At 35.0% G+C, this 24,931-nt stretch overlaps 1 protein-coding gene across 2 annotated transcripts in view; it reads left to right on the top strand.

The window, feature by feature from the left end:
- The first annotated feature begins 232 nt into the window (after nucleotides 1-232).
- Nucleotides 233-24,931, top strand: part of PKN2 (protein kinase N2) — a 110,368-nt gene continuing 85,669 nt past the window's right edge. Inside the window, exon 1 of one of the 2 annotated variants that reach the window (XM_081057462.1) lies at nucleotides 233-528. In XM_081057462.1, the coding sequence (XP_080913588.1) occupies nucleotides 481-528 (48 nt within the window). In that variant the 5' untranslated portion in view covers nucleotides 233-480. The remainder of the gene's footprint in view (nucleotides 529-24,931) is intronic. The other variant, XM_081057463.1, reaches the window with a different exon arrangement.

The raw sequence follows: 24,931 nt of genomic DNA, 5'->3' as shown, positions 1-24,931 counted from the left end.
CCCTCCGCGGGGTCCCCTCCGCCCCCAGTCTCCCGCCCTCGCGGGGCGGCGACCATGGCCGTCACGTGTCCTGGCAGCCGCCAAGTGAGGCCGCTTTTGCGACGCAGTGACAGCCAAATGGTGCGACAGGAGGAGGCTCCGCAGCGGCCGCTGCGCCCCTCACCGAAAGGCTTGAGGCGGCTCCTGGCGTCGCCCAGAGGGAGCGATTGAGCGAACGGAGTCCCGCGCGGGCGGGCGGGCGGGAGGCGGCGGCGGCGGCGGCGGGCGGCGAGGGGCAGCCCGCTACGAGTGCCCTAGCTCCCCGCAGCTCTTCATGAACTGGGCGAAATAAGCCGCGCCTCCAGCAGGGGCTGCGCCTCCATGAATCCCTAGTTTTTTTCTTTCTTTCCCGGCTCCTCACCCGCCTCCCCGGGTCCCGTCCCGCCTTCTCCGTTCGCCAGTGGCGGCCGCGTCCAGGTGCGGAGTCCAGAGCGGAGCGCAATGGCGTCCAATCCCGAACGGGGGGAGATTCTGCTCACGGAGCTCCAGGTAAGGGCCGCGGCCCGGGCGGGAGGATCTGGCGGAGGCGACAGGGGGAAAGCGGCGCGGGGTCGGGCACCGAGGGAAGCGGTGCGGCCGCCGCGCCCCTAGCCCGCTAAGTGCGGAAACTTGGGGATGTCACCCGGGAGCCGCTTCCTTCGGGAACTGGACGCGCTCTCTCCTCCGGAACCCCGGCCTGCCACTGCTTTAATTACCTGCCGCAGGGACCCCATCGCTGCTTGCAGCCCGACTCTGCTCGGTCCTCGTCCCCGGCGCGGCCGGCTCACCGCCCCCGCCCGGGTGTCAGAGCCGCGGGCGGACGCCCCTGCTGCCCCCTCTGTCCGACGGGCCGGGCCCGCCCCGCCGTCGCTCGTACCCTGCTCCTCCAACTCCTTTGAATGACTCCCAACTTGTTTTCTCCTTCCTCCCCTGCCCCTCCGACTCCGCACAAAGAGCGCCCCCATACCTTCCAGCCCCCAGAGAAGTTTTTTTCTTTCTTTTTCTGTTTTTTTTTTTTTTTAAACGTGTCTCGCAAATGCTGGCTTCCCTTCAACCAGCCCTCTCCAGGTGACTGCATCTCTTTGCTCTAAGGCGAGGGCTACCTTTTCCTTTTTTTTTCTTTCTTACCAAGTGATGGATACGGTCCCCCTCTTCAGCTACTCGGTGCTCAGATTCGGAAGCTCAGAGGCTGATGCTTTGCAGACTTTCATTTTCCCTCCCGTTTGAACACCAGATAAAGAGCGAACAGAAGTTGTTTACAAATGAGAAAGCAGTTGACTGAGGGAAAATGTTGGGCACCACATGCCTGCAGAAGATGAGAACAAATTAGGCCCCTTAATTAGTTAAGTCTATGTCGAATAGCAATATTATTGTTAACTACTTCCAGCTAAATATTTGATGATGTAGACACGATTTTTGTTTTTAGGTCTCTATGATTTACATGGGGTACCTACGCTACCCTTTTGGGTTTATTTTTTCATTACTTTGGAGTGTTCCACAGATGTTTACATCTGGATTAAAACTTTATGCTTGTGTTTTGACTTAAACTTAATTTTGATTTTTTTAATATAGTCGTCTCCTACCTTCCAAAGATTGGAGACAGGAATTAGGAGAAGAAAAAACATACTTACTTTTCTTTATGTGCGTTAGGCAGTTAATTTTTTAAAAAAGACTGAAATTAGACACTGAGATATTGATTCTTAATAATGTCAAAATTTTAAGTATTGCAACTGTTTCTAAGTTTTTGCAGTTCAAATGTTCTGTTCGATAGCTCCATATAAAAGATTGCTTTATTGTGCTGTAAGCTTGAAGGCATTGTTATAATACATGGTATTTCCTCCACAAAAACAGAGACTTCAACAAGGTGTACCAATGCACTGTTGCAAATTTGGAATCCTTTGGAAATGCAAAGCTGAATTTCTTATCATTGAACAAATTGCTGTATTTTAATTACTCTTAGCCATATTAGTATTTTAATTACTCTTAGCCTTTTATAAGGAGGTCTTACAGCATGCATTTGCTAATGAATGGAATTTATTGTTTTATTAATTTACATGAGCTTTTAAAATGAAGTTTGAGGCGCAATCAGAAATGTTTTCCATTGCTTAGTCTTGAAATATGAAAGGCATACTTTGGTTCTGACTGAGAAAAAGCCATGAAAATAGCAGGAGCATTTTCCTTTCAATGGCGTGTCTTCAGAATTATAAAGATTTGGCATCCTTTTTGGTATTTTATTGAAAGTTGGAATAAAAGACACTTATTTTTGGCACTGGACCTGAAAATATATTTTCATGTGTATTAAAATGTAGAATTTAGGGACTTTTAACATCAGTTTTGACAACAGCAAGGAAGCAAGTTACGGAAATAAGGAATTTTAAATACGACTATTTTAAAAATGGGACCCAAGGTAAGGAAACAATCTAAAGATAGACTTTTAAATAAACTAAAATGTAACCTCTTCCAGAAAAAATATTGTTTTTATGAAGTGTTAACTTAAAGGTTGTCATATATATCAAGGGGATTTTTCTTAGTGTATTTGACCCCCAGTTCTAATAAGTTACTGCATTTGAACTTTATCGTGTTTATTAAAATAAGTGAGAATATTATTTATATCCGTACTTAAGATAAATGGTGATAAAATTTGCTTCACCGAGCATATCCATCTATTCAAACGTTTTAATTATTTCATTGGGTCAAGAAACTAGTATACAGTAACTAAATATTTATCAAGCTTGCTGGTAGAACCAGTTTTTTAAAAACTTCAAAGTTTGGATTTATTTTAAATTGAAAAGTTGTTTAATATGAAGTTCTTAATGCTTGTCCGCCAAACTATTTTAAATGTTTAAATTGTAATTTATGTAGCAAGTTTTAAAACTTGTGTTTAGTAATTAACTGTTACTTTGCCATATCTTGTCTCAGGAATACCTGCTTCACTCTGAAAGTTACATGTTACCTACTTTTAATGAAATAATGATAATTTCTTTTGAAACATTATATATCCAACATTTTAGAATTATTTTTCAAATTATATTGCAGAATTTGAAGTACTTAACTACTTGAGCTGGAATTGGCTTATTGACCTTTAGTTGTGGAGAGACAAAGAAAATCTGAAACCGCAGTACTTTGTCTTGTTTATTACTGTAATATTTCTATGGAGTAATGTTTAAAGTACATGCAAATATTGATGGCTAGAGGCTTCAAAGTGTAAGGAAGGATATTTGCTGTAATTAAATTAAAATAGGCTGTTTAAAAATATAAACTTAGTTGGCAATCTTAAATTTTTATCTCTTATAACAAACTTTTTGTGTCCTATTCATTTTGTTTAGTTGGAAACTTAATGAAATACTTTTATGAGGCCAAAGAAATTAAAGTTTGGGTTTTTTTAGTTAAATTTATTGGGGTGACAATGGTTAATAAAAGTACATAGGTTTCAAGTATATAATTCTCTAATACATTATCTATGTATCACATTTTATGTTCACCACCCAGAGTCAGTTCTCCTTCCGTCACCATATATTTGACCCCTTTTATCATCTTCTACAACCCTCTCTCCCCTTACCCAGCTCACTAAACTGTTGTCTGTATCTATGAGTTTTTGTTTATTTGTTTGTCTTGTTCCTTTGTTGCTTTGATTTTTATATCCCACATATCAGTGAAGTCATATGGTTCTCGACTTTTTCTGTCTGTCTTATTTCACTTAGCATGATAATCTCAAGATCCAGCCATGTTATTGCCAATGGCAGTATTTCATCTTATGGAAGAGTAGTATTCCATTGTGCATATACACCACATCTTCTTTATCCAGTCGTCTATCGAAGGACACTTCGGTTGTTTCCATGTCTTAGCAAGTTTATTTTCAAGGAAATTGGATTAATGAAAACTATATAAAGAATCTCAAAATGAAAATACTGACTACAACAGTAATTTTATAGAATGCAGACACTAATATTGAGTAGCATACTGTAAAATTACCTTGTCGATTATTACAGATTCTTCTTCATCAAAATGCCTAATAAAGTGTCACATTGGGAATCTGAAATGCCATTCTCAGCAGAATTTATTTAGGCAGAGGTGATTTGCGTTATTGGAAGGTTGAAGTAGTTAGCCTTAAATTATAGAAACATTTATTTCAAGAAACATTTAGTACCTACTAAAGCTGTATTGGAAGATATAAAGATGACGAGATATAGTTTTCACTTTCTAGACAAGAGTACAAATAACATTTATTGACTACTTGCTGTATGTCAAACATGGTCCTTGGTCCTCTACACATTACTTAATCTTTACAACAGTCTACTAAGGTGGGTGGGTGATTATTTCCATTTTACAGATCAAGAAATTAAGTTCAAGAATGTTTAATAAATTGTTCATGGTCGTATTAAGTCAGAGTTTGAATGTTTCCCAGTACACCATTCTGTAGCTAGTACAAATCTGTGGACCCATAGATATTTTGCATTCCAATGTTACAGATGTGTGAACTTTTTAAAAATTGGCCAAAAATATAATTAACTGGAGTTAACTTTTAAACATCATATTACTTGTTAGGTTCCTCTATAACAAGGAAAAATGATTTCCACATTCTATTTGGTAGTCTATAATTTAACAGTGCTTTATTATTGTGAATAAAGTTTAATATTCTACAAAGAATAACAGTACCAGTAACCTTTTTGCAGGTTTTCTTCATTTAACAGTTATTGTTTCTGATGAAAGTTGTCAGATGTTTGCCCAAAACCTTCCAAAAGATTTTACATTTCTCTGTAAAATATCCATAAAATAAACTTTGCTTTAAAAATTTAGGCTTATTTTGAAACCAAGCTATGTGTTTGGCACTCAGTAGATATTCAATACATTGATGAGAAGGCCCCATTTGTCATCTAGGATTAGAAGTGTCTTGACTGTTTTAAGAGAAGTTGGTTATAATCATTGACATAACAAATTACTTTGTTTCCTTTAACTTACATTTCTAATCTCTTGTCCCAAAAATATTCCCTTTACGAGTTCAAAAGGGATTTCTGTACTAGTTTTGTTAAAAAGCACAAAAGAAAATAAAAGGTGCTCATAGTAATGTCACTCAGATATAACTGACAAACTTGCCACTCACAAGCCCCATGGTATTTGAGTCTTTTCCCTCCCTTTTTTATTGCGATATATTTAACAAACACATTGTGTAATTTTAAGATGTACAGTATACTGATTTGATTTTTTTCCCTCTATCGCATTTTACTTATTAGAATTTTAAAGAGAAACGAGGTTCGTAGAATTTTAAGGTAGAAATAGCTATAGCTCGAAAAAAATTTGCCACTAATTCTAGATAAGTAGGTCTAACTAGTTTTATTGACTTTTATCTCAAAATATTTTGATTTTGAGTCAGTACTTTGAGATACAGTTACAAAGAGAACTGGTGAATACAGTATGGACTTAGTAATTAACAGACAATGATACATAGCATTGACTTTTTGAATAATATATCGATAAAATGCAGTTTTCAGCTTAGATTTGATTATTATAGAAATCTGCATACATTATTAAATAAGGTATATTTTAAATAACTTGCCAAATATTTATTGACTAGGTCAACACATCTGACCTGAAACTGGTGTAATATAATAATGGCTCTTAAATGGATCATGTTTTTCTTTCATCTCTAATTTGTATAATAGAGATTTGTTCTAGTTTCCTACATCTCCTACTACTCATATGTGATCAATGTTTAACTAAAGGTAGTAGAGGCACCTTCTAGGCATTGTCTATTTACCCCAGGGCTTTGTATCTGATTCCTTGGGTTATCTTTCTGCTTTTCAAATTTGGAATGATTAATTTTCCTGCCATTTATCACTTTATGCCTACGTGCCTACTTTTAAACAAATGGGAAGACTGGAGTAGCAGTTTGTAGAGATAAAAATAATGATACTTCCAGAAGCATACATGATATTTGAATAGAATAGTTAATTCTGCATCATTTCCTAGTAAAATGTATTGTGTTGAACAATTGTCAAATAAATGTCTACTTTATTTCAAAAACCAAGTTTACTCTAGCTAGAGTATGAAAACGTAACATTTAATATGATTAACTTTGATATACAGCAGAGTTCAAACTTGGCAGCAGTTAGAAAGTTGAAAACTAGTTAAAAGCTTTAAAAAGAATTTTTAAATTTTGAATGGGAAAACATACAAATGTTAAAAGTAACTTCTAATATCTTAGAAAAGCAGAATAGAGAACATTTATTTTGATACATGTCTAGTTTCTCTTAATTTTATCTAATGAAATCTTACTTGAAACTAATTGTTGTCACATTCAGTTTTTCACAATCTCACAAAAATTAAATTTGTGTAACATTATACACATAAATATTATCTGTTAAAAGTAAAGAACAGGAAAGCCTACAAGGAGTGTATTGATAATAATAAATACCTTAGATTGGAAGGTAAATGTTAGTGTCACATTATAAAGATGAATTGAAATATAAGAATTACATAATATATACCATTATTAGGATTTATCTATTTTAGAATCTTGACGTGATTGTTTTTTCTCATTGGTTAATGCTTTACCACCCTTGCTCACAAACACCTTAATTTATTGGAAAGTTGTTATGGCAGCATTTGGAATTTATTTTAGGTTAAGAAGACATATTAACTTGTCTTTTCACTTTTTTTAGGGAGTTTGTGGGAGGGACAATTTTAAATGTTTTACCTTTTTGGCAAATATTCAGAATCATTTACATCCTTGTAATCAGCAAACCTGTAATTACTATCTATTCTAGATTTGGAATCGAAAGCGGAAAGTTACCGAATTTATGATCCGTGGATTCAGTTATCCAAATGAAAGTTGTATCGCTTAACACATACTAGACACTCAAATTTTAGTTGACTCAAAGAGTGAATTTAGAAGCAAAGAAATAATGAAAATTTTATACATAAATAGTTCAACTGCTCATTTTTCCCATTCTGTATCTCTTCAGTGAAAAAACGTTATTAGTTATTTTTAATATTCATTCATTTGAAGGGCAATATATTCCAAGTATAGAATTATATGTGAACCGGTTTTTCAGTTATGTGCATAGCTTATCAGTAAAGCGTTGATTTACTGTTGGATATAAAATAGAAAATATTCTTCTCTTGCAGAATTGACTCGTATTGACAAATCTGGAATCCTAAATGCAGTTTTTGTCGTTGCTATGGAACCTTTTTATGAAAAACATTAATTTTAATTTTAGTTAAATTTGTTAATCTAGTTAGAATACTTTTTGGTTTTTAATACAGAAATATTTATGAATAGCCTTATTTAATTCTTCCAAGTTAAAAGTTAAGATTGCACTATATTAGGTTATGTAATAAACTATACCTGAAGTTATTTTTGCGTAAATCATTAATAGCTCATTTGCCCCATATAGTGCCAGTTTGTGATTATTCTCTTTTTTGTTGCATCCCCTGAAGCCTTGGGTCAATAAGAGCCTTGACTTAACCTCTTGCTAACTCCCCTTATATTCCCCAGTTGTGGCTCAAACCTTTTCTGTTTTCTTAAGTGGTACAACCTATTCCCCCTCCTTAGTTCTCAGCAAATCTCTCACCTACTCACTGCCTCTACTGAATAGTGTTTAATAATGAGAGTTTCCTCAACTTTTCTTCTCTTTAAGGTATCTTGGATTTTAGCCATCTTTTTTTAATTCCAGTTTTAAGGAAAAATTCTTTGACCTTGCTAAGGCTATACAACTCCCTTGGACTTCTTTCTTTGGAATATCATTTCACTCTTTTGCAGAATGGGGCTTTCATTCTTCCTTGATTCTGCCTGTTCTCATCTCTCCTTTTTATATTATTGTAGTTTTTCTTTAATACTGCTGTCTTGTCAAATTTCTTTCTTTTAATCATCACACTCCTTTAAAGAAATTTCTTAGTTGTTGTATTTATTTTCTACCATTTATTTCCTAACTTACTCAAATATGACTTCTGTCCCAGTTACTCTGTTGAAATTATTCTCTTAAATGCATCGTTGATCTGCTTGTAGTCCTTAGAGACAATTTATACCGCTTCAGCTTCCTGAAACTCTCTTGTTTAAATTAAGCTTCATGGACCCTGCACAATATTGGTTACTTTTCTTTTATCATACCTGTCTAGATTTGCTACTATTGCTTTTGATAACTCCTTTCCTAGTTTAAATGGTCTATCTTTTTAAGCCTATTTTTCTCTTAATTCTGCAGATTAACCACCAGAATTAATCACCTTTGTTTTGTCTCAGGGTTGCAGGGAATAGAAACCCATTTAAATTAGCTTAAACAAAAATTAGATTTATTGGAAAGCTACAGGGACATCTCGCTTAATCAAGGGTAGAATATATAACCAAGTCCTGTGAGGACTGAATAGAAAGGTAGAGGCTTTCTTTTTCTCTAGGGTTACATTTTCTCATATCCCTCCTTTTAATATGTATACTGCTTTATTTTTCCTTTGTGTACTGGTTCTCCTTTCATGTAGTCCCCAAGTGACACTCCTAACTTGTGAATTTATATTAATCTACAAGTCTGATGCCCACAGCTAACTGATTCACTTATTCTGTGCCACAATTCTATATTCTTGGATGAGAAAATCTGGTTGACTCCATGCAGAACGTGTACCCCTGATTAGGTCAACTACGACAATGGAGGGATGGAGTTCTCAAGACCAGTATGTACCAGTATGGCTACAAGGACTCTCCTGTGAGTTAGGGTTGGGTCTGATCTCTGAGGAGGGAGTATAGGTTATGAAAGCACTTCTACTTAAATCCTTTTAGTAACTTTCCATTTATTATAGGATGAAATACATTAGACCTTCCATCATTCAGTCCTTATCAGTCTTTTCGGATTTTTCTTCCCATGTGTCTTACACTGTGGTATTAAATTATTTGCAGTTCTTGGCACTACACTGCTTCTTTATACTTCTGTATCTTTGCATATTCTATTTCTAATTTTAAGAATACTAATATTGATCTTCTGTCTGAAAAGCTTTTGACAAATTGGATACTCCTTAAAATTCCTTCAAGAAAAATGTGTTAATTGAATATATTAATGTATTCACATCATTTAATAAAGAAAAATTTTACTTAATATATATTTTTGATAAGTAAATTTAGTGATTGGTTATATAGCATTTTAATCCATTGACAAATTAGCCTATTTCCCATTTTGCATCTCCTGTTATTAAATACATCACTCAGTATGGCAATTACTTGTTCAGTTATGTATGTGTTTCCCACTTTCAGAACAGGAAATAGGTCTTACTCATCTTTATATCTCTAGTGCCTGGCATATGGTTTATGCTTGATAAATGCTTGCATAAATAAATGACCAATTTCTATGACTGATTCTATGATTGATTTACTACTTCTGACTTCTTGGTATCTCTAAAGGTTATCATTCTTTCCCAGGTTGTCAGTGTTAGAAATTTGCTGGTCATTTTTGACTACTGTCTCAGCCTCTTCTGTTGATTCTTCTAATTATGTAACTTGAATTTATTGCTTTGCCACTGTCCATGTTTGAGCTGTCATTATCATTTGGATGATTAGAATATCTTGATATTCCATCTCTACCTCTTTAGTCTTATTCTGTTTTTATTTAGACTATGTACAACTGTTAGATTCAGAAGTTGTCTCCAGCATTCAGTGATTCCTTACTGCCTGTGAGATACAGTCCTAACTCCTTAGCTCAGCACTGAAAGCTGTCATTGTTGTACCCCCAAATACCTTTTAATTCTTAGCTCCTTTCATGCAAGCAGACTACGTTGTAGTCACACCATGACTGATAATTTTTCCTTACTATGTATTTTTTCTGTATTCTGTCAACTGGAATGCTTCTTTAAAACCCATTTCAAAGTCTGCTTTTTTCCTTATTTTCTCCTAGCCATTATAATCTCACTCAAAATCTAAGGATATTTTCTATCTCATGACTTTTATCATATATTGCGTTGCACTGTAGTTGTTTTTATCCTACTTTGTTTTCACTCCTAGGTTGAATGCTTAAAATCTTTGAGGGGACTACTCGTATAGGCTATATTCTTCATCTTTTACCCTTTCAGTCCTGAGCACAGCAACTCGTACATAGTAGTTACTTACTAATGTTTGTTGCATAAGTAACAGTCTCATGTCTGAAAATCCCCAGATTTTACATTTATTACTTTAAACTTTTTTTCTGCTTTTTTGGTATTTATGAGGGATCAAAACTGCTTTACGTGGTTTTTCTTTAGGTAGAGCCACTTGACAGTTACATAATTTTAAGTTTATTACCTTTAGTCATATAATTGAATTCCCCATAGCAGGCTGAGAATTTTCTACTGGCAGAAGGAGCTATGTCTAGATACAGCTGAAGCTAGTAATGATAATAAAAGTGAAAATTTTGTTACTACAAACAAATTATAACCAGGTCATATTAATGTTGTTTCACTTAATCCTTAAAACAATTCTACTGACGTAGTGCTATTATCTCTACTTTATAGGAAAGATAGCTAAAATTTAGAGAAAGTAACTTCTCCATGGTCTTATCACTGGCCTGAACCAAGAGGCCAATCCAGATCTCTCTTGGGAGCACAGATTCTTCTTAACCTGTTTACTCTAGTGCGTCTTTTCTTTCGGTATTCTTCTCTTTTCCTCCATTTCTCAGACTCATCCCTACTCCAATAACCACAGTGTGTCTTCTCTCTGTTCAGGTTCTTACCTTTCACTTTTTGCAGCGTCTCTTATTTTGTATTGTTCCTTCTCCCTCAATAACGCCAGTTCTTGCTTTTTCTTTAGGATCATTCTTGATAACTAGCTGGTTGATCTGAAGGGCAAATTCATGCTGAAATCTTACCTTCAAGCTCTAGCTAGGTAAGATAGGCTTGAACCCGCAATCTTATCCCCTGTGGAAATCCCAAGTCTCTCCATGTTTTCCCAGTGGTCGTGGTGGTGGTAGGGGGGCACTTAAGCTCTAATGGCAGCCTCTGCGTCCTGTGTTTCTGTTTCTACACTTGTTTATAGAAATATAACAGCTGGTTTCAGCAAGTATATCCATATTTCACTTAGTTCTCTCCCCTCCCCCGCCATTGTATACCTAGTTTCATATCCTGTGGTTGGCTCCTCTCCCATTTTCATGTCTGTTCTTCAATCCTTTCTTCCTTCTTGGCCATTGAAACTCCAATTCTTCTCTCTCTAAGGAAGAGGGAGAGTCCAGTTCCCTCAAATTGCTCCTGTCGAACGGCACCACCAAATTCCTCAAATGTTCATCAAATAAAAGGAATATATATATTTAAGTGTGTTACAACCACTGGGTTCTGGACCCATGCTGTTTATGACGGTATTTTCAGAAGAAGGAAAATGTTGTAAGAGTATGTATTCTATATATCGTGTTTCGTGTTTCACTGAAAATAAGACCTACTCCGAAAATAAGCCCCACTTAAGATCTCAGCCAGATGCATCTCAGCCAGTACGTTATGACGATGTTCCAGAAGAAGAAGACATGAATGTATTTGAGAAGATGTAGATTGTTGTACATGAAAAAGTAAGACATCCCTTGAAAATAAGCCCTAGTAGAGCAAAAATTAATATAAGACCTGGCCTTATTTTTGGGGAAACACGGTATGTTGGTATAAAGTTACCAATATATAGCTAAAGTGGTGGACTCCTCCATTCTGAGATTTTGCCATTTCTGCTTCTCTTTCTTCCTTTCTTGATGTTAAAATGTACTTGCTTTTAAGAAATGATAAGGATAATTGATAGTAATGTACTAATTGGCCAAAAATAAATCGGTAACTGTGTGTGTGTGTGTCTGTGTGTGTGTGTGTGTATTTATAGATCTGCCAAATTTCTTTTTGGAAATTTACTGATCAATAATTTCAAGGCCTAGTTGAAATTACTGATCTAGTAGATAATTCAAGTTTTGGAATCATACAGACCTACATTTAAATCCCATATTTGGTGCATATTAGCTGTATGACTTTGGATTATTTAATTCCATGAGACAAGTTTTCTTATAAAAATGGGGATAATTTCTGGCTCAGGGGGCTCTTGTATTTTTTAAATTATGTATATAAAGTGCCTGGTATATACCGTGTTTCCCCAAAAGTAAGACCTAGCTGGACCATCAGCTCTAATACGTCTTTTGGAGCAAAAATTAATATAAGACCTGGTCTTATTTTAATATAAGACCTGGTCTTATTTTAATATAAGACCAGGTATAATATATAATGTAATATAATATAGTATAATATGACATAATATAACAATGTAATATAATACTGGGTCTTATATTAATTTTTGCTCCAAAAGACGCATTAAAGCTGATGGTCCGGCTAGGTCTTATTTTGGGGGAAGCACAGTAGTAGGCACTTAGTAACCCTTCCTTCTCAGGTTTACGTTTGAGGATTACTTCATTTTTCTTAAAATACTTCAGTTGTACAGTTGATAGGATGGCCAAAGTTGGGCATAAGAGACCTAGAGAACTGATCAAACTTCATAGGTTAATTGTTTCTTCCTTTTCTTTTTTGCTTGTAGTGAATATAATGAGGATAACTGTCCATGATTATCTTTATTTAAAATAACACTTGGCTGAGATTGTGTGTAAGAATAATTAAAGAAATCATAGGTTACTATGTGATGAACTTCGAGGATTAAGCTTTCATTTAAGAATCTGTGGTGTGTCATTTGATATGTGAAAAAATATACAACTCAGTAACATCATGAAGCAGTTTAAATTCAGATTCTTATTTTGTCCTTTTCCAGAGGCTTTTGGACTTTTTATAAATTTGAACTTAAAGTGTATGTCTGCAAAATCCAAAATGGTCCTGCATATTTCAGCACTAGAGAAACAGATTTTGGTTATACACTTCTGAATATTAATAAATAATATCAACTATGTAATTGAATATGCTTGAGCTTTGATATGTGATTATAATAAATGTCAAGGTGTTTGTTGCTTATTGGTTATCATAATTGTCTTTGCATTTTGTTGCTGTGGAAACCTTATCTTTGCCCTCCATCATCAAGAGAGTGTTCATTTTACTATAAATTTTTATTCTGGTGCATGTTTTCATTGTGTTAGAACCTCATAAAACTGGACAAAATTCTACACTTAGTTTTGATTTGTCCTTTTAAAGATTATCTTATAACCACTGGAAACCTTAAATTCAGATCTAAATTCTTGCTTTAGCAAATCCCTAAAAATTGCTTTACTAAATCTCTTATTTAAAGTAGACCTTTTCTTTTGTTTAGTTTGAGATTGACAAGATGGTGGATAATTCTTTATTTTAGTACAGTATAATAATTACAGGAATTGGTATTGGTTATAAAGATACCTCATACAAAATAAGAGAACCATGTCGAAAAATATTAGTAGTATACTGATAGTAATATCACATTATGTGAAGCATTTTTGAGTTATAAAACTCTTTCACATGTCTTATTTCATTTGATTCTTAAAATGACCCTTAGAGTTAGGGATGGGGAGTGATTATTATTCCCAATTTACAGGTGTTCATATTTACTCAGCCAGTGTCTACTGGAACCATTATCTTCTCACTTCTATTTCTCATTGTAGTATCATAATTCTAGTTTATTAACTTTTAGGATTGTATTTATTTCCTTTAGTGTACCTAAAAATGGTTAACATTTTCAAAGTTGTGTTAAAAATGAGTGTGAAAATGTCAGTTTTTCCCCAAGAGAACTAAGAATAACTATAAAAGAAAATATATAATTTGCTACCAAGTTGTGAGTATTCATGGTAGTATCAAAATTCTTTGTAATATTTTTGTAACATAAAACATGTAGCTATTAAAATTTAAATTCAATAAAATTTAGAATTCTTCAGTTACTCTAGCCACATTTTAAGCACTCAGTAGCCACATGTGTCTAGTGGCTGCCGTATTGGACAGCATTCATGTATGGAACATTTCAATCATTCAAGATAATTCTATTGAACAGGCCCAGATAATGAGTGCACAAGGCTATTTTTGGGGGGGAGGAACAGGACTTGCGTGTACTTCCAGGACTTTTTTCCAAGTTAAGTTGTTGTCCTTTCAGTCTTAGTTGTGGAGGGCGCAGCTCAGCTCCAGGTCCAGTTGCCGTTGCTAGTTGCAGGGGGCACAGCCCACCATCCCTTGTGGGAGTGGAACCGACAACCTCCTGGTTGAGAGGATGCGCTCCAACCAACTGAGCCATTTGGGAGGCAGCTCAGCTCAAGGTGCTGTGTTCAATCTTAGTTGCAGGGGGCGGGGCCTACCATCCCTTGCGGGACTTGAGGAATTGAACTGACAACCTTGTGGTTGAGAGCCCACTGGCCCATGTGGGAATCGAACCGGCAGCCTTCGGAGTTAGGAGCACAGAGCTCTAACCTCCTGAGCCACCAGGCCGGCCAAGGTCTATTTTAATACCTTGAATTTAGAGAAGACAGAGAAGCCCCTTGTGGGCTATAGAAATATTTTATTTACATTTGAATAAAGAAATTTATTAATTTGTTTAGTAAGTAATTATGTGTATTTATGTGGGTCCAGAGGATTTTGTTCACTTTGACTGGAAAGTGTGAAAATACTTTATACTGGGTAAATTTTAAATAAACTGGTTTTCAAGTGAAGTAAATGATAGTATCTTAGAAGTTTAATATATTAAAAATATAAATCTTTGTATGTATTTGTATATATCAAAGACTTACAGAAAAGTAGTTTGAGTTTGAAGTCATAGTTTGTACCCATCGTTCTCTTAGTTATGGGCATATGTGTTAAATTACATTGTTTTTTGGGAGTTGGAGTTTGATCTCAGGTGTAGAAAACAGCAAATGATGATTAGTCATAATTTGTCCAGTTTTTTTCATGTTGAAATCTTCAAACAACTTATCCTAGGAATTCTACTGGGGGTGCCAAGAAAATGTATACCAGTGAACACTTTGGTCAGTGTTGCTCAAGCAGTAGTTCGCAGTAATCAGAAGTGTCTGGACGCTGATGGTAACCACTTTGAGCACCTCTTGTAATTGCAGAAGTCAGTGTGACTTGTATCCATCTTTTGTTATTTTAACTTGCCGAATAATTGCTGGAGCTTGAGATTTCATTTAAATCTATTGGTATATATTGAGTATTACAATTTTAATAGTTTTTTCTTTTCTTAAAATATGTATACATTTTTTGGCATCCTCTATTTTTTTATTTTAGTTTTTTTTACTGAGATATAATTGACATACAACATTGCATTAGTCTTAGGTATACGACACAATGATTTGAAATGTGTATGTATTGTAAAGTGGTTACCACAGTAAGTTTAATTAGTATCACCACAGTTACAAATTTCTTTTAATGAGAACTTTTAAGACAACTCTCTTAGCTACTTTCAAATTTACTATATCGTATTGTTAACTAGAAATTCTGTATTCTTAAGCATTTTTACTTTCATTGAGATTAGATGAAGACTTTTTTTTTTTCTGACATCAAATGCTATTTTTAGGGAATGACGGGGCAGGTGGTGGGGTGTGTGTGTGTGTGTGTATGTGTGTGTGTGAGAGAGAGAGAGAGAGAGAGATTCCCTTTATCATTTGGGTTGTATGTTTTTATTAATACCAGTTTGTTAACCTGTCTTTTAAAATTACTTTTTAAAAGATATCACAAGATATTTTTAATGCTTGAAACAGTTTTGAACCATCTGTCTATGTTTAGAAATTATTTTAACTTGCCGAATAATTGCTGAAGCTTGAGAATTCATTTAAATCTAGCATTTTTAGGTAATAACAAAAGCTGTTAATTTTTTGAGTATAGTTTTTTAAAGACTTTAAGTTAAAAGAATACCTCATTTCCAATAATAATGGTTTATGTAGTTTTCAAAACTGAATAGGAAATTGATCTAATCTCATTTTTTAAAAATCTCATTAATTTTTCCATATCAAAATTTTGACTGTTATTGCACTAATTTAAAAATCAATTTATAGTTAGAACTAATAGTAAGGAATAAAACATTAGGCTGTTTTGATCTTATGAAAAGAGAAAGGAGTGATATTGATAATAAGCAATTCTGGAATAGGTATCTTTTTAGGCTTAATTATTGGAGTTGAGCTAAGAAAGGATAACATCCAGTTCATATTCCAGCTCTTTGTAAAACAGAAACTTGTTTTTCTGTTACTAGCCTGGCTCACTACAGTTGCAGTTGATGAGCTGGTGTAATATTGAAAAGGGACTGAAGCTGAGGAAAGTAGATAATTTTTTAAATCTAGTATATGTATGTAGATACCATAAAAAACCTTCAGTAACCACCTAAGATAGATTTAAATGAAAGGAAAATTGTTCTCTCACTATAGATTTTCTATACCAATAGCAGAAACAAATAAACATTGAGGTTAGGGTTTCCAGGCTCGAATTCCTGCCTGTTCTCAGGAATTTTTTTTGGTTTCCTGTTCCCGAATCCCGAGATATAAACTGTTTTCTGTTCTGCATGATGAATCGTTTCCACAAAGTGACGGCCAATACTACCAACCACCTGGGTTGGGGAAAAAAGAGGGGGGAAAATTCTGGAGAACAGGTGGGAATTCCTGCTCGGAAACCCTAGTGAGAAGGAAATAAATAGGAAAAACGTCTAAGAGATACATTGTGAGTAGGATGCTTATTTCCCATTGTGGGTATCACTGGATTCAAGGAGCCGATTTTCCCGGTTTTCCGACCAATTTTTCTTGGGATTTGGGAACGGGAAAGTGAAGAAAATTCACAAGAAACCCTAATTGAGTTTAGGAAAAAGTTACCAAACCAGAATTTCGCAGTTTGCTATTTGAACACTAACATTTTGTCTTTGTCTGATGATACTTGCAGCACATATATTTTCATATCCAGCAAGGATATAATTCATATATAGGAATAATATGAATAATAGGAATTCCTGTTGTATACCCACTATTGTAATGAGATATGAGTAAATGAATTGTAGTATTGTCAAATTAAAATAGACACATTCTCTTTTGTTTCAGTAATCCCTAGAGAAATTTTGTTTAAATTAATTTCAAAAGTTGCATCAAGACTTTTATGAGAGTAACCCAAAAAGGAGATCAGTTCTTATGATACAGGCATTGCCAAGTAGATACCAATGAAAGTTCTCATTCAAAACATTTCATTTGTATAAAAAGAGCAGTTAATTTAAGGGCGTGCATTATTGAAAGGATTCTGTATCAAAATGGAGCCATCTAATTTTAAGTATACTACTTACAGCTTTAGAAAACTGATAAAAAATAATCCTTACAGTACTTGAAAAGTAATTTTTAAATGTCCATAGAGTATGGAGCAGAGTCATGCCTTCAAGGGTCTAGGCAAGTAATATAAATTAACGAAGCAAGTGAGTGCAAGAGACATAACATACAGTGTGGGGTTGGCATTGACTGAACAGGTAAGCAGGTATACAAGCAGCTGGTGGCAACCTCTTCTCAGTTGTGGTCATTTGTTTCTATGTGGGGCACTTATTGCCTTTTATTGGGAGGAACGTTCTAAATTTTAAAATGTTTGTTCAAACTCTTAGAAGACTATAAACCAAATAAAACATGTTTGTATGATAGAACCATCTCTGCTACTGCCGTAATTTGTCTTTATTAAATATTGAAGTGCCTACCAAATTCAGTACAGCGTTGTTCAATAATACTTACTGGGATGATGGAAATGTTATATATCCTTTCGGTGTCTATCCAATATGGTAGCCACTAGCCACATGTGAATTGTGGCTAGTGCAACTGAAGAACTGACTTTTTAGTTTAAATTTAAATATACACAATCACATGTGATTAGGTACTACTGAGCTAACAGTGGCACTCTAGAAACTAAATTCAGTTGCTAAGACAATCATGAACAGCTACAAGTTCAAGATTTAAATTATATTTGAGGATTTCAGTGGAAGAGATAGCTTGAGTCACACAATTTCTAAGTGAATTGTATAGGCAGTTGGTATAGGACTTCAAAGGACGGAGTGGTCATTTTAAGATAAGCTTTAGAGAGTAGGTGAAATTTAAACTGGCTCGGGGACAGGTGAAATTTTATTAAGTGGAAAAGATGTTCTAGAAGGTGGAATAATGGGAATCAAATGCATGCAGGCAGGAAAAATTAAAGAAAACTTTTTCATTCATAAGGCTGCCCCAAAGTATGTTCTTTCTGTTTTTTCCTATTTTGACAGGCAAATTAATAATTAAGGTGGTCTTGATGTATTGCTGGTTCTAAAGTTTGTTCAACAGAAAAAGAAGGCACTGTGCTGTTTTTATTCTTTGAATACATTGCCAAAAACGATGTAAGAATGTAACTTTTTAAAAATAGCTTTATATCATACTTACTCTTTTTACTTGGAATATGCGTATTTTACCACTTTGAAGTCTTTTTAGTCAGTTAATGTGTTTTTCTGTCTGGTGTGATGAAAGATAATTTAACTCAATAACCTATAGGGGAAAGCAAGTGGAAGCTCTCGACTGTATAGTTTTCATAAAATATCCTAGTTTCAGTTGAAAACATTTTCTGTTTAATAGTTGGACCTTTTCTTTGGGGGAATTATTTAACTTGCAGCATGGTGTTTGAAACATTTTGTATTCTGTTCATTCATATACCAATTTAAAAGAGTGACTTTATTAGTTTAGCTGGGGAAATCTTTGGCTAATGTTGCAGTGATGTTTTGTGTAAAAAAATGTTTTATGAATTAAAATACACTAAAGTCCCTGTTAAAATGCTTCCTTATAAGAGATAAGAGCATTTCCGTGATAATCTTGTATAAAAATAGCAGTACCTCTCACCATGTCTTTCAGCATCCCCTGTCTCCCCTCTGCCTCCTTGTTTTACTTATGTAGATTAAATGAAATAAAGTGTTTATTTTATGTGGCTAATACTTAATAGGCACTCAGGAAATACTCTTGCCAAACCTTCCTCATTCATGGTGAACAACCAAATTGTCTATTAAAATTTATAGTGAGAGATAGTTTTTAAAGTGGTGATTGTTTTTTAACTCATGTTAATATTATGGTACTTACATTCATGTATAAGTCTAAAGTATGCAAATAGTGTTATAAGCACTATTTTATCATTAACAGTTATTTTAATTACCACTTGTTGAACACCTGTTATGTGACAGGCATCTGCTAGACATCTCACCTTTTTTATTTTACTCATCCTCACAGTTTATTTACATGTGAAAAACAAAACAAAACAAACGGAGGCATAGAGAAGTAAAATTACTTGTTCATTTTACATAGCAAGTTAGCCTGGAATTTGAAATTAAGTCTGTATAAATCCAAGCCAATGCTCTTTTCACTATATATTTCATATTTTTATGTTTTAGATGAGTATAGGAGTTTATTATTGAATTTTGTAGTAAACATTTCCCCCCATCACAGAATGTGATTTGATTTACTATGGAGTCCTGGGAACAACATAATGTGATAAAAAGCCAAGGTTACTAGTTTATAGATCCATAAAATATTGAGTTGGACATGTATCAATTTAGCTTAATCTCATTTTACAGATGAGAAAAATGAGACCCAGAGAGGTTAAGTGATTTGTCTGCCATCACTAAGTAGGGCAACTGGGACTAGAACCAAGATATTCTAACTCTTAATAGAGTATGGTTTTTAATGAACAACCTTGAATTTAATAAAAGGAAAATATAACCATGTATATCATTAGGAAATAAGAGAATAAAGCTTTTTTTAAAAAAAAACACCTTTATTGAGACATAATTGTCATACATTGAACTGTACATATTTTAAGTATGCAATCTGATAAATTTTGACATACCTCTACACCTGTGAAACCATCACTGCAGTCAACATGGTGAATATATGTTACTCCAGAAGTTTGTGTCCCTTTGTAACCTCACTCTTGCCATCATTCCTTTCCCCCCAATTCTCAGGCAACCAATTTCTGCTTTCTGTCCCTATAGATTCGTTGTTATTTTCTAGAGTTTTACATGGAAAGAATTATATGTGGTTTTTTTGTTTATTTTTTTTTTGCATAGCTTCTTTCACTTTACATACTGATTTTGAGATTCCACCGTGCTGTTGGATGTATCAATAGTTTGTTTCTCTTTATTGCTGAGTAACAGTCTATCATCTGGCTGTAATAGTTTGTTTATACCTCTCACTTGTTCATGGATATTTGGTTATTGCCAGGTTTTTTGGCCATTACAAATACAGCTGCAATGAATATTTGTGTTGCAAGTTATTTTTAGTGGATTTATGCTTCCACTATTTGATAAATGCTTAGGAGAGAAATAGTTTATTTTGGTATGAAAAGTATCTCATTTTAATTGCATCTTCCTTATCATAACAAAGGGTTGGTATATCTTCATTTGTTTATTGTTCATTCTGAATTCTTTTTCTATTATCTGGTTGTATTTTGCTAACTAAAATATTGAGGGAAAACAACTCTAATATTTCACATTTCTTTATCCTAAAGTGCTCTCTCTAAACAGTGGCAAAACTAATCCATGTATAATTCATATTTGAATTACTAGGATACTTGGGTCCATAATTATTCTTGTATATTTCTTTTGATGCATTTTTACTTTGTGTATTTGAAGAAAAGCCAGTCTTTTGGGCAGTATTGAATAGAATATAAGAATAAAACTGATTGCCATTCGGTTATGGTAAGTAGCATGATTAACACTAATGCTAGTTGCCAACTTTGGGGGGCACTCACATTATCCATTATTAAGTGTTTACTTGATACATGATGCCTTAGTGACATTCTGTAGATCTGCAGTGCTAGCCTACCTGTTATCCTCTATGATTTTTGTGGTTCAACCTGTCTAACCTGTACTTCTTGTGTTAATGTGAATAGAAATAAGGAAACTAGTTATGGGTATTAACTGGTTCTCTGTAGGTTTTTGTTATCTAACCCCACCCATAATGAAATGTCATTTTATAAACTTTATTTCATTTGGTAATAAAGAATAAGATAGCTGAAAGTCTTATGTGACTGTCTCCCTTTGGGTTGCTGCTTATATCAGAGGAAAAGTTGGTTCTCCATTGTGGAGTATGTGACCTGATGTATTGTGATACAATAATAAGTCGTACTTGAAAATTATAGTTCTAAATTGTGATTAATATGTAGTTTTGTTTGATTAAATGCTGAACCATATTATGCTTCATCAATGGGGGATGAATTATAGTTTCCAAATAAATTAGTCTTAATCCTTTAAACATATAAGACATTTATTTTTAACATTGTTTTTGGAAATTACATTTATGTTGTATATGTCACATTTTGCTGTCTGATTTACATAATATACACAGAAAAATTGGCTTTTTCTTGAGGTACGTAGTACTTCTTATTCCTGTACCAAATGACCTAGTAGTTAGGATGGTTCTTTTTTTATTTTTTTCAACTTTTTCTCTCGGGGATAACTTTTCACACAGTATGTCAACTTTGAGCGGTCATTTCTCCATTCATTCAACAAATACTTATTATATTTAAAGCACTTTGTATATTCAAAGTGTTATTCTAGGGCCTGGTCATATAATAATGATCCAAATATTTAATGGCGATTAAATATGCTTCTTTGTCTCATGAAACTTAAAATGTGAAAGGGAAAAATAGACATATAATTATACAAGAATATTCGGACTTCTAGGGACCCTTGGGCCACATTTTAAGAACTGCCGAACTAGGATTATGAAGGGAGAAAAGGAACTATACAATCCCAAATCATTAAACCAGAAGTTGTTTACAAGATTCAGAATGGACATAATGTAAATTTTGAGTTAAAATTATAACAAAGCACTATTTTTAGAAAAGAAACAATTGAAATGTACTTTAAGAATTTGCGTCCTGGCCTGGTAGTTCAGGTTGTTGGAGCGCCATGCTCCTAACGCTGAGGTTGCTGGTTCGACTCCCACATGGGCCAGTGGGCTGCACCCTCTACAGCTAAGATTGTGAACAACAGCTCTCCCTGGAGCTGGGCTGCTGTGAGCAGCAGGAGGTTGGCGTGAGCTGCCATGTGCTGCCATAGGCTACCATGTGCCGCCACGAGTGGCCGGCAGCCAGCGTGAGCAGACAGCAGCCGGCCAGAGCTGCCGTGAGCTGCTGTGAGAGGCCCACCGGGGACCGACTGCCTGGGGGTGGGGAGCACATCCTAGAAAAAGTGCTACATAGCTCATTGCTGAATATAACTATGGTCACCTTTGAAGTGTTCCCCCAGGAAGCTATGCACTACGCACTACCCTTCAAGGCTCATAATACCAGCATGGGCCAGGGAGCTGTGTCCTACACAACTAGACTGAGAAAACAACAGCTTAAACTGGAATGCTGATGGGGGGAGGTGAAAAAAGGGGAAGGAAAAAAAAAAGACTTTGCTATGGGTTTTATAGCAAACGTGACAGAACAATGACTAAAATTTAGGTTTTTTTATTCATAATCTTTCTTCCCCTGTCCCCTTCTCTCTCCTCCCCTCCCCTTTAATATGCCACCTTAGCTTAATCATTCTACATATTATGGGATGTGAAACGTGTTTCTATGTTGGAAGCATGTGACAGTCTGAAATTTGTACATTCGATTAAAATAGAAAAATTTTAATTACATTTTTGATTGAGATGTCTTTTTTTACCAATAGTAATTTTAATAATATTAAATGTGAGATGTGATTCGAGAAAAAATTATATCCATAATAATGAGGTGATTAATCATAGGCATTTAAATTATTACTTTGGATATATAATGCATTTTAATGAAGTACACATTTGGAATCCTTTTACAGGGCTTATAAGGCACTTTACAACTGCAGATAGAAATGTGATCATTTATATTGGTTAGAAAGTAGATAAAATCTTCACAAGTTTCAAACCTATAAGAGTAAAACGAGGTTTGAGGAATGATAGTCAAAATTTGATAGTACCAAATTTGGTAGTACCAAATTTGAGGAAGGAACTGTATTTTATGTAATATTCTTTCGTTGCCCACTACAGTTCTGATATGAAACGTGTGATTTGGTTGGCGTATAAAATTATTATACTTGGTATGTTTATATTTGTGTAGGCCTGGTAAGAGAAACAATGTGGAGAAATTATTTTTAATCTTCTTTTTCCTAAACTTTTATAATACTGATAAGATGATCAAATTTTGTGATACATGATTGGCTTAAGAGTTATTTCCGTTTTATGTAAATGTATATTTGGTGATACTTTATGGGCTTAAAATGCACGTTCTTCTGATCTATAATTTTTAACAAGTTACGTTAAGTAGATATATAAGTAGGTCTCTGTAGATCTGAGCTATTGGATCTATTGACTTACAAGAAGAGTGGCTTAATCATCCTTATATCATCAGTGTCTGGAAAATAACTTTACACATAGTACGAGGTGTGACAATTAAATTCATGAACTCGTCCTAGAAAAAGTGCTACATAGCTCATTGCTGAATATAACTATGGTCACCTTTGAAGTGTTCCCCCAGGAAGCTATGCACTACGCACTACCCTTCAAAGCAATTTTGGAACTTTTTCTGGAATGGCCAGTAGAGCTATTGTTGTATTACCCTTGATGTCCTGAATTTCATCAAAATGTCTATCTTTCAATATTTTCTTTATCTTGGGAAAGAAAGAAGTAATTGGGGGGCCAGATCAGGTGAGTAGGGAGGGTGTTCCAATACAGTTATTTGTTTACTGCCTAAAAACTCCCTCACAGACAGTGCCATGTGAGCTGGTGTATTGTGATGCAAGAGCCGTGAATTGCTGGCAAAAAGTTCAGGTCATTTTCGTCTTTTTCATGCAGCCTTTTCTGCACTTCCAAATAGTAAACTTGGTTAACTGTTTGTCCAGTTGGTACAAATTCATTACAAATAATCCCTCTGATATCAAAAAAGGTTAGCAACATCGTTTTTATTGATTTGAACTGATGGAACTTTTTGGTCATGGAGAATTAAATTGGCTGACTTCCATTGTGCACTTTGATGCTTTGTTTCAGGGTCTTATTGGTACATCCACGTTTTATCACCAATTATAATACAGCCCCAAACATGGTCTTGCCTCTCCAAAAGGTCTTGGCAAACTTCACCTCTCCTTTGCTTTTGTTCATCGGTGAGCTCCTTCGGGACCATTATTGTACACATCTTTCTCATGCCAAGATTTTCACTTAAGATTTTCCTGTTTCTCTGTCGATGTTTACTTGGTCTGCTATGCTTCTCATAGTCAGCAGATGATTTTGACATACAATTTGACGAACTTTTGCAGTGTTTTCGTCAGTTCTGCTCGTTACTGGCCGCTCTGACCTCTCTGCATCAGTGACGCGTTCTCATCCCTCAGAAAAACATTTAAGCCATTTGTACACTGCTGTTTTCTTCATGGCATTAGCCCCATAAACTTGGACTAACATGTCCCCGATTTCACTTCCACTCTTGCCGAGTTTAATAAGCAATTTAATGCTTGTTCATTGCTCTAATTCAAGCTCAGCATTCTCGCAACGGCACACAAAAACACGCAACAACAATAATGAATGAGTGCCAATCAGCAAGACACCGCCACACATCGACATGATATACAAAGTTGTGAGACACTGATAGACAAAGGTTATGAAACGTTACCAAGATGTTTGTACAATGCTGCCAATGTAAGCGCACAGTGGCAAGTTCACGAACTTAATTGTTAGACCTCGTAGATATTTAATAAATTGTTGCTCAAGAAAACAATTTTTTAAAGCAAACTTGTATGTTAAGTTACAAAACAGAAGGTATATCAGAGTCCCTATATGCCAAAAACTGAATTATTTATATCTGGTATGATTATTGTAGGCTACTGCTACCTCTTCCCATAGATATTTTTGTAGTATCATGGAATATGACTTTTGTAGAAGGAATGTGCTTGCCATTATGATTATTATATACTAATATAAAAATTTGTCAAGAGAACCAAGCGCACCATATGCTGAATAAGAATATAATGTGAATGATTCCTTCAGGTGGGTAATAACCAGGGTTTGTTATAAATTATTTAAAACAT

The sequence above is a fragment of the Rhinolophus hipposideros genome (genome assembly GCF_964194185.1).
Source record: "Rhinolophus hipposideros genome assembly, chromosome: 8".
NCBI lineage: Eukaryota > Metazoa > Chordata > Mammalia > Chiroptera > Rhinolophidae > Rhinolophus > Rhinolophus hipposideros.
This window is presented reverse-complemented; position numbering and strand designations above follow the sequence as displayed.